Source organism: Pinus tabuliformis, chromosome J, assembly GCF_031772625.1.
Source record: "Pinus tabuliformis cultivar Carrire ecotype Pingquan chromosome J, CPIR1, whole genome shotgun sequence".
NCBI lineage: Eukaryota > Viridiplantae > Streptophyta > Pinopsida > Pinales > Pinaceae > Pinus > Pinus tabuliformis.
The window spans coordinates 25,008,582-25,020,110 of NC_142295.1; the positions used below are offsets into that span (position 1 = coordinate 25,008,582).

Genomic DNA, 11,529 nt, shown 5'->3' on the forward strand with positions numbered 1-11,529 from the left:
AATACAATATGTTAACACATTACAATGTATTGAACTCAGCTTATATGAGGCATTACAATGGGCTAATGTATATTTATTATTATTATTATTATTATAATAAATATAAGTTAACATAATTTAAAAATTATATATTTTTACAAGAATTATTTTTAATAAATAATAAATTATATTATTTTAACGAAATTATGGTATTGTTATTTTAAATATTATAAAATAATATAACTTATATTTATGGAAAATTATATGGCATTGTTATTTTAAATATTATAAAATAATATAACTTATATTTATGGAAAATTATAAATTTATTGATATAGTATATGATAAAAATTATAAATATATATTAATTATAAATGAATATAAAAGATTTATGTAATTTTAATTATTATATATATATTTTTAAAATTACATATATGAACGAACCTAATGGCGAACCTCATTTGAATCTCATCGAAAAATTCGAACTCGAATTGAACTTAATTGTAATCGAATTCGAATTCGAACGCGAACCATGTGACATTGACCATAGTTACATTATAATTTAATCAAGTCCTCCCATAAAAAATGGATGGAAATAAGATGCAAATAAATATATTTACTTGGAGTAATTTCTCAACATTATTTATGTTTTCTTCAACAATGTATAAACTTACTAGTGATTATTACCCACCAAAATTTATGTAAATCCAAATGCCTAAACAAAAAATTAATATATCCACTTCACATATCAATTTAGTTACTTCTAAAATTAAACTATAAAATTTCATTGGCATATTAACCACTACTAATTTAGTTAACATTAACTAAAATAAATTATAATTTTTATACACACTACTAATTTAGTTAACATTAACTAAAATAAATTATAATTTTTATACACATTTCCTTATAATTTTTTTGAACTTTTAGCTTAACGAATAAACTACCTTGCCATATTTATTTGTATAATTATAAAATTATTTTACAAAACCATTGGTTTGAAAGATACATTCAAAATATTTTAATAATACTCCCAACAAAAACGACCATCTGATAAACGACCGCTATCCAGGGCCGCCGTTATCCGCACCTCCACTTCCGCCTCATTCCCCTCCGTCATCTGCGCCTCTTCTTCCTCTTCGTTCTCGTCGGGGTCGTAAGTCTCCAACGGGGTCTTCAATATCTTCAAAGATGTCAAAATTGGCCGTAATGTGTCCATGGATATCACAGTTTCAAGACATGGCAGCTCCTCTACTTCCAGGGCGCAACATCCCCTTATGTCCAGCCGCTTAAGTTGTGCAAGACCACACAGCCCTCCTACTTTTCTCAATGAACCACAACCCCTCAAATCTAGATGTTTTAGGGTGGTTGGCAATGCTCCAACCTCCACCAGATCATTACACCACCTGATCTTGAGCCTTTTAAGGTTGGGACAGACACCTGCAGGGAAGGACACCTCCGATATTTCTGTGAGATACAGATGCATCTCACGTAGTCCATTCATGCTTCTGTCACTGGAAGAATCCAATTCCCTCCCTTGGGAAATCTCTGTTAACTCAACAGATGGTTCTCCTTGTCCTTCAACCTTCTTCTTAAATGGTAGTTCGCGTAATGGGCAGCCGCGTACTGTTAGAATTTCCAGATTGTTCAGCTGCATGACAGCTTCTGGTAAATATTGTATTCCACATTTTGAAATCTCCATCTCTGTCATATGCCTCAACTGTCCAACTGAATCGGGCAGACATTTCAATTTCGGGCATCCATGGAGCAGCAATTCTTTCAAATTCTCTAAGTAACCGAGCCATGGTGGAAGCACTTTCAACAGAGGGCTTCCTAAGATCAGAACTTCCAAATTGTTTAGCCATACAGGAGGCGCACTGGGCAACTCTCTTATGTTGGTATTCAACAAATTTAACATTTTCAAGGACCTTTGATGTACCACCTGGAGAGGTAATACTTCTATTTGGAGACAACCTGAGAGATTTAAGCATTCCAGCGTGGTGATATTTCCAAGCGTTTCATTAGAGACGATCAACCTGCTACAACAACTCAAATGGAGATGCGTCAGTCGCAGTAGATTCCCCAGGAAATTTGAAGGCATCTGCAAATTGGAGGAGTGAGATGCATCGATATATGTGAGGTTTGTTAAATTGCCAAAGTTATTTGGAAGCGCCTTCAAACTTTCACAGTACGCCAGATTGATCTGTTGGAGATTCGTTAAATTCTCTATGGAATCTGGAAGCACCTCCAAACTTGTACAGCCGCTCAGACTGATATTTTGAAGATTTGATAAATTCTGGGAGAAATTTGGAAGTCTCTTTAAATTTCCACACCCTGACAGATCGATTTCCCGAAGATTCATTAAAGTCCCGATGGCATTTGGAAGCACCTCCAAACTTGTACAGTTCCCCAACTTGATGTTCTGGAGATTTGTTAAATTTTCAATGGAATTTGGAAGATCCTCCAAACTTTTACAACCCTTTAGATCGATCTCTCGGAGATTCGTTAAAGTCCTAAAGGCATTTGGAAGCGCCTTCAAACTTCTACAGAACTCCAGATTGATGCTTTGGAGATTTTTTAAATTTTCTACGGAATCTGGAAGCACCTCCAAACTTGTACAACCGCTCAGACTGATATTTTGAAGATTTGATAAATTCTGGGAGAAATTTGGAAGTCTCTTCAAATTTACACACCCTGACAGATCGATTTTCCGAACATTCATTAAATTCCCGATGGCATTTGGAAGCACCTCCAAACTTGTACAGTTCCCCAGCTTGATGTTTTGGAGATTTGTTAAATTTTCAATGGAATTTGGAAGATCCTCCAAACTTATACAACCCTCCAGATCGAGCTCTCGGAGATTCGTTAAAGCCCTGAAGGCATTTGGAAGCGCTTTCAAACTTCTACAGCAACCCATATTGATGCTTTGGAGATTCTTTAAATGCTCTATGGAATCTGGAAGCACCTCCAAACTTGTACAACCCCTTAGACTGATATTTTGAAGATTTGTTAAATTCTGGGAGAAATTTGGAAGTCTCTTCAAATTTACACAGTCTGACAGATCGATTTCCTGAAGATTCATTAAAGTCCCTATGGCATTTGGGAGCACCTCCAAACTTGTACAGTTCTCCAGCTTGATGTTTTGGAGATTTGCTAAATTTTCAATGGAATTTGGAAGATCCTCCAAACTTATACAACCCTCCAGATCGATCTCTCGGAGATTCGTTAAATTCCAGAAGGCATTTGGAAGCGCCTTCAAACTTTTACAGAGAGGCATATTGATGCTTTGGAGATTCTTTAAATTCTCTATGGAATCTGGAAGCGCCTCCAAACTTGTACAGCCGCTCAGACTGATATTTTGAAGATTTGATAAATACTCCAAGAAATTTGGAAGTCTCTTCAGATTTACACATCCTGACAGATCCATTTCCCGAAGATTCATTAAAGTCCCGATGGCATTTGGAAGCCTCTTCAGATTGTGGAAGTTGCTTAGCTTTAGGTATTCCAAGGATCGGAGGTTAGAAAATTCTTCTGGTAAAGCTGCTAAAGTTGATAGTCCACTCCTGAACAAATAATCGCACATATCCAGTGAAATCTTTTGGAGGTGCAGCATGTGACATAAAGAGTTTGGAAACTCTAAAAGTGGAGCAACAATATGTAACTCCCGCAACTGTAGAGGTGGCTGCAAAGTTCACGTTTCAATCATAAGAAAGATAAGACATAAATGATGTATATCAGAAACAACCTGTTGAGAAGTAGAAATTAAGTTCATCTACATCACCTCTTGAGAAGTAGAAATTAAGTTCATCTACATCCTAGCGAGCCTACCTGACATTCACTTTGCCACAATCTTTCCAATCTGTGCCCCTGCACTTCCAAAAAACTTAAATGGCGCATTGGGATACAGGGGGGCAGGGAAAAGCAGGGGCACTGATTCCAGCGGAGCCATATGAGATTTGGCGACCGCACTTTAGTCAATATGATTTCAACAAAATCGCCATCAGCTTCAAGAAGTTGTAATTTACTGATTCCGAACACTTTATCACTGAAACTTTCATCCTCCCAATGATCTGTTTCCCTGGACCACCAAGGAGCCATTATAATTCCGCGCACTTCTATTACCTGTTTGTGACATAAAAACAAAAATGGATTACAATACAGCACGCTGCAGATTTTTTTGAATAAAAATTCTTTGAAAATTGTTGACAGATGCAAAGGTTGTGATGATTAAAGCACTTACAGACGATGATGATTGTTCCAGCAGATCATAGATGTCTTTGCTCGTAGCACCCCCAAGACGACGCGGCATTGATGGATCCTGACCAATACTTCTTCCCAAGTCTCTCAGGTGATCATGCATTCTTATCCTATTTTTCCCATCTACTTCAACCAGACATTTATTCTCCAAATTTCTAAGCCCAACTGAACCTTTCCACCCTGACCAACCCCATATTTTAATCCACTTATCCTTATCTTCTCCTAAGGAAAAATAAGCGATATCTAAAAATATCTGCTGCTCCTCTTGACTCAGTGAGTCATAACTTATTTTAAGCCTCAGCTGTATTTCAGGAGGTAGCGCTTGAAGTCCATTCAGTTGCTCTTCCCAGCAGGATCTGTCGTCTTCTTGACAGAGTAAAGCCCCAAACACTTCCAACGACAGAGGCAATCCGTCGCAGGCGTCTAGAAACCCATCTACAAGCCCTACAAATTCTGGTGGTGGACGTGGCTGAAAGAAGGCATGCCAACAGAAAAGATCTAAAGACTGTGCTCTGTCGAGGCCCTTGAGCTGATAAATTGACGAGTCTGCAATTCTTGCAGTTCTAAGAACATGCTTGTCACGAGAAGTAATCAAAATCAAGCTCATGGGGTCAAGGACATGCTTGATTGGCAATAAAGCATTCAATTGATGGAGATGATCTACATCGTCTAATATTATGAGAGCGTGAGAAGATTTGAGATTCTTTTCAAGTATCCCAATACCTTCTTCCCAGCTCTTAATTTGGACATCTATTCCTTTTATGTCCTTAATGAGCTCCCTTTGCAAATGAGTTAGAGACTTTGTACGTGCATTTTCTCTTACATCAAATAAAAAGGAGGAGAAATTGTAATTTGATCTCTTACTGTTGAAAAATTCTCTGGCTAGTGTCGATTTCCCAATTCCACCTGAACCCACAATCCCCACAACCTTGGCCTCCAGCCGGTCCTGCCCCTCCAGCCGAGATAGGACTGTCCTCTCAAAGTCTTCTAGTTTTTCCTGCAAACCAATTTTATGGTTGGCCACAAACAGCGGTGGTTTTGGAACCTCTTTCAAAACTCTTTCCACAACCTTATCCACCAGCTCCACCTCGTCCCTGATATTCATAATCAGAGAACTAGTGAGAACAGGCCTACCTAAGTGTTTCTTTGTATAGTTTGTCTTTTTATATGTGATTTGCCCGAAATTTTACTTATAACTATTATGGATCACAGAAGCCTCAATTCAACAATATACTTTTGCAAATTAAAATCTAGCACAGATTGGGATAGTGGAAGATGCTTACCCATTGCACGCCTCTAGCTCGAAGCCGCTTATACCTGCAACACGGGAAAGAGCATTTTTCCATCCCTGAATGGTTTGCCAGTCGTTTCGTTGATCCTCTTCGTGCTTCTGCAGGGCTTCAGCGTACTTTCGTTTGTTTGACCACCGGAGGTCAGCAGGATTAACGTTGTAAAAAACAGGAAGAATTGTACCCCTCGAGTTGAGCATGAGGACGAGCTCTTCCAGGCACCACTTCGATTCTGCATAGTGTTCAGAGAAAATCGCAATATGCACAGAGGCGACTTCAATAGCAGATTTTATTTGATCAGAAATGTTGTGTCCAGCCTGCAGTTCCGGCCTGTCAAGAAAGACTTGCAATCCCCTGGATTTAAGTCTATGGTAGAGATGGCCGGCAAAGGTGTTTTTGACATCAGGTCCCCTGTGATTTATAAAAACGTCGTAGGGACCATAAGAAATGGCCGCAGAAGAGGAAGATGCATCAGCGGATGGAAACTGCAACGCCATTGGGATTTGGATGAACAGATAGGCAGTAATAATAACAGCAAATGGCGAGCGAGCGAGCGAGCGACCAGGCAGATCGATCAATGGAAACGAAGGGAAGTTTGAAGCACAGGAAAGGGCGTCGGGTAATAGAACAAGTAAGCTCGCCGGTGGCTTTGGCTTTAACTAAAGACTGTCGGTATGATATCTGCACGATACTGCGGTTCAGTCAATTTACAAATTACAGAGTCCCACTATCTTCCGAATTACGATGCCACGCGTACGCGTTTAGCACTTGTTCAGTACTCTGCATTGATGAGACGTTGAACGATCCTTCCGCAGACTCATGTCTTTCCACTTACAGAGAGAACGGAGGCAGGAAAGCCTAGGTAATTATGGAAATTGAAGACCAAGAGTGTGTCGTTGGTTACACTAGTTGTAATTTATTGATGTGAAGTTTGGGGATTAGTATGTCAGAAAATTCAAAAGCATCTGATCACTAATAATTTAGCTGGGGGAGTAGTATGTTATACTATAAATGGAAGTCATTAGAAAGAATTTAAAAGCATTTAATCACTAATAATTTCAAAATCAATGGTTATCGGAGAGAGGTTAGTTTATTTCAGATGGTGCAGAAGTGGTCTTTGGCGTGTTACGCTACTTAAAAAAGGGTTGAAGGCATGGATGCGCATAGCTAGTCTAAAATAGTTGTTGCAGTGGAGTTAAAAAGGAGGAAGAAAATTTGGGGGAAACAAAATGACAACTAGTTGGGTAAGTGGGGCATTAAGTCACAAGTTTGTCCTAACTCTAAAGAGGAAGTTAAAAAATAGGTGCTTGAAAATTTCAGGACTACCATGCAGGGAAAAAGATGTGAAACAGGTAAATGGACAACTACAAAAGAAGAGTGGGAAGAAAGAATCTGCCTCTTTTGTAAGAAAGGAGAGGTTGAAACATAATGACACTACATCATGGTTTGTCCAGGGTAAGAGGGTATTCGTAATCAGTTTAAGGATTGTTAAGAAGAGGTTGAAACATAATCACAATACATCATAGTTTGTCCAGATTATGAGGGTATTCGTAATCAGTTTAAAGATTGTTTGAACAAATTGTTCGAGAAAGCGAGGCTTATCAAAACTGCAAACTTTTTGGTCAAAATTCATGACAAGAAGATAGACTTAAAAAAAAAATTAAAATTGTAATGCGCTAGAGTCCTAAGTCCTTTAAATTGCTTGATCTCATGGACGTCATTAAAACCCCTTCATTCATTTATAGATACACTAGCAATCACCATCAAATTTCACTTTGGGTTCATGCATTCAACCGACAAAATACCAACTGAGTAGCTCCACAATTCTTCTAGTTAACCATCAAGTTGGAATTTCAAAATGGAATGGTTTTTAAAACTTTCACATTTTTTCAGATTTGTTTTCACTGTTAAAAAAATATTGATAATTTTGTAAATTTTTAAACTTTATAATTTTGTAAATTTTAAGACTGAATTACCATTGGTCCATCAAATCTCATCCCTGCATTCTGGTATTACTTAAGGTGCACAATCATCATCAAATCTCTACCTATAAAAGAAATTATTATTTATTTGTACGAGAGTGGGCACTTTTCAACGTGACATGTTACACCATTTTGTTAATGATCTTCTTCGCTCCTACTCTTTCCCTTTCTGGGCGTTTTCTTTCAAGTTTCTCCTCTAATAAGATTGTGAGAGGGAAGTTGCTTTGTGCTAGGAATTTTCAAAGTTGTAACTAAATGATTTCATTGACTTTCTTGTAACTTTTCTTTTTAATTATTTAGAAAATTTTAATAATTTAATATAATTTTAATAAAAAAATTGTATAAATTAATATAAATATGATATATCAATATTAAAAATATAATTAAAAGATTTAAACTATTAAACTTACTCAAATATTATTAATTAATTAATTATAATATTTATGCTATGACGATTTTGATAATTACATTGCTTTAAGGAAAACTAAATGATGTAATTAATATAGGGAATTTTAAAGAGTATGATATGTCGTTATTGTAGTTTTATAAAGTGAATGATTGGCATTTTAAATGAGTTAGGAGTTTTATTAATTTATTTTGGTATTGTTAATTATATATTTTGTAGTTTTGGTTGAAATCTAACTAATTTTATTTTGTTAAAATGTGAATTTTTGTTATTTAAAATTAATTTTTCAACACCTGAATATTTGGATTGTAGAGAATTTACAACTCAAATTTGTAATTTTAACTAATGGATTTTGGAAAAACTTAACCAAAAAAATATATCCTAAAAAATCCTCTAGAAATATAACATGAATAAACTTAGTGGATAACAACCATATCATTTTTTAAAAATGCCAAAATGCACTGTAATAAATCAAATAGTAATTTAACTAAATGTAACATAATTTATATTAGCAATTGCACGACATGTTGCAAAGGAAAAGTCGTAAGGCGGTAACATAGGGATAGGAGGCACCGTCCTGATGGGCCAAAGACAGTAGCAACAATTAAGCCAAAGATACTAATATGGGTCCTTAGATTGGGCAAAGAAACAAGTGTTGTAGGAGGTATGCCAATGGAGTCCTTCATATAATTGACAATAAGGACAAAAATCAAGAAAAGTTGAGCCAATTGAGGTGCTAATATATAATCAATTATTTGAAGAAAAGCTAATGTATAAATCAATTGTTTGAAGAAAAACTAATGTATGAACAAAAGCTAATGTATAATCAATTGTTTGAAGGATTAAGAAGAAAATGAGGGAAATTCAACTAATGGGATTTCTAGTTTTGAAGTCAATATGTATCTCTCTTCAACATGTTGGTTAACCAATTCCCATGGGGAGGCATGGTTAGATGATTTGGGATATTCCTACCATATAACTCTTCATATTGAATGGTCGATGGTCTATGAAGAATTCAAAATCAAAAAGGTTGTGAAGTCTTCACTATGTCCACCAATTGGACTCCAAAATACTTATACATGGGTAACCAAGTTTAGGTCAAGTGTGATTGATTGGCTCCATCATAAACTCAAGTTAGATTTTATAGTTTAAACTTACATTTTATAGTTTTAACAAACTCTCTCTCCATCAGATTAAAACGAGAAAGGAGAAGCTATTCCATAAATGCATTTACATTTTACAAAGAAAATATTATACATTTCATAATGAAATGAATAACAAGAAAAAAAATATTAAAAAATATATATTGTGCTCAATCATAAGGTAACTAAGTTGCTCCACAAAGATGAGATCTTAGCTAAATTTACTAACTGAATTCCTACCAAAAAAATTACAACTAAACTTTCAGTGAAAAGAACAAAATATTTCATATATCATAACAAGCCTATTTAGTTACAAAAATAGTATGAAAAACCTAACTGAAACACATATATATAACTTGGAGAGTGTTTGTATCTGCTTCTTTTCTACAAAAGGATAGTATATCTGCAGTGCGGAATTGAGGAGCGAATAGAATTCATAAAAATCAAGTAGAAGACAAAGACCAGGAGGCAAAAAAATGAAGAGTCTATCACTATTAGTGTGGGTCTGATTTTCAACACTTTGGTGCGTGGGTCCTTTTCTCAGCCACCGAAGCATGAATGGAGCCACTCAAAGTGCATTTTATTTATATATATATATAATATAAGGCATTATATATATAGAAAATATAATGGGAACGCAGTTAATAGGTATATGAATTCAATGAATTCAATTTCCTTTGAATTTTCCTGTTATGAGGAAATTTCATACTAAATAGTGTTTGAGAGTGTAAACATTTTGAAGTTGTGTTTTTATTGCATAATAATCTGCAAATAGGTTGATGCATAATGGAAAACAATAAAGAAGGAATAATGAAACAAAATGCATTTTACCAAAGCATATATCATAAAATTATGCTGAAAAAAAAAAACAATAAAAAAGGACCTAATTGCTAAAGAGATCCATTACAGATTGAGAAGGTTGTATCAAAACCACTGCGCATTCAATCGTGGTGAGTGTTTATTATTTATAATATCAAATGACAGAATAATTACAAATCAATATGCGAATTAGAAGGAAACTTTATATAAATATTCCTGAAATCAAGGGTTAGCTAATCTCCTAGAATCAAGCCTTAGGTGTAGGCAAAATATCCTCAACCGTATCCTTAACACCCCCTGCAAGCTGAGCATCGGATTGGATTGAACGTGAAGCTTGGTCCAAAAAAACTCAAAAAGGGGTCAAGGAAGACTTTTGGTGAAGATGTTAGCAACTTGTAGATGAGATGGCACATATTGCGTGTGAATTTTGCCAGCGACAACAAGTTCGCGAAGAAAATGATAGTCTAATTCAACATGCTTGGCTCGCTTGTGAGAAACAGGATTGGAGCTCAAAAAAATTGCACTTTTGTTGTCACATAAGAGAAGAGGCTTCCGGGGAATGGGGACATGGAGGTCATGAAGGAGATGTGTAAGCCAAAGAAGTTTAGCAGCAGTGTTTGCAAGACCACGATACTCAGATTCACAACTGGAACGAGAGACAATAGGTTGCTTTTTGGCACTCCAAGAGACTAAATTGTCACCAAGATAAATAGAGTACCCAGAATTAGAGCGACGAGTATCTGGACAACCAACCCAGACAGCATCAGAGTAAGCAACCAGAGCATCAAGAGTAGCAGAGGGGTGAAAGGAAAGACCAAAATGGAGGGTGCCCTTGACATAGCGAAGAATACGCTTAACAACAATAAAATGATCCTCAGTTGGAGCATGCAGAAATTGACTAACAGAGTTGACAGCATGAGCAATGTCTGGGCGTGTGATGGTCAAGTATTGAAGTGCACCAACAAGAGACCGGTAAAGAGTAGGATCCGAAAACAGAAGGCCATCAGCAGACAAGTGTTGAGAGACAATCATGGGAGTATGGACAGGTTTGTTGTCAAGTAACTGAGCGCGAGTAAGAATATCCCGTGCATATTTCAGCTGACTGAGAAAAAGACCATCTGCAGTTGGCGATGCTTCAAGACCAAGAAAGTAGCTGAGAGAGCCCAAATATTAGTGGCAAACTCAGAATTGAGTTTAAGAGTAAAGCTATCAAGAAGAGATGAGTTGTTGCCAGTAACAATAATGTCATCAACATAAAGAAGCAAATAGATAACATCAGAGTTCTTATGAAAGACAAATAGAGAAGTGTCAGCGCGGCTGCAAGAGAAACCAAGTCGAAGGAGAAAAGAGTTGAAGCGCTGGAACCAGGCACGAGGAGCTTGCTTGAGACCATAGAGAGCTTTCTTTAACATGCATACATGATTAGGGAAGCGAGGATCAATGTACCCAGGCGGCTGTTCCATATAAACATTTTCAGTGAGAGTACCATTGAGGAACGCATTCTTGACGTCAAGTTGACGAAGAGGCCATTTGTTGGTAACAACAAGAGAAAGAACAACACGGACGGTAGTGGCCTTGATAACAGGACTGAAGGTGTCAGTGTAATCAAGACCGGGAACCTGGGTATATCCTTTGGCAACAAGGCGAGCTTTGAG

At 36.6% G+C, this 11,529-nt stretch overlaps 1 protein-coding gene across 1 annotated transcript; it reads right to left on the minus strand.

Moving 5' to 3' along the window:
• Positions 1 to 917: 917 nt before the first annotated feature.
• Positions 918 to 6,247, minus strand: LOC149225245 (uncharacterized). The gene is made up of 4 exons (XM_089377014.1): positions 5,520 to 6,247; positions 4,220 to 5,330; positions 3,808 to 4,101; positions 918 to 3,661 (listed from the first exon to the last, which is right to left on the minus strand). Exons 1-4 carry the CDS (start codon positions 6,020 to 6,022, stop codon positions 1,001 to 1,003), a joined length of 4,569 nt encoding a protein of 1,522 aa, XP_089233140.1. The 5' UTR covers positions 6,023 to 6,247; the 3' UTR covers positions 918 to 1,000.
• Positions 6,248 to 11,529: the final 5,282 nt, after the last annotated feature.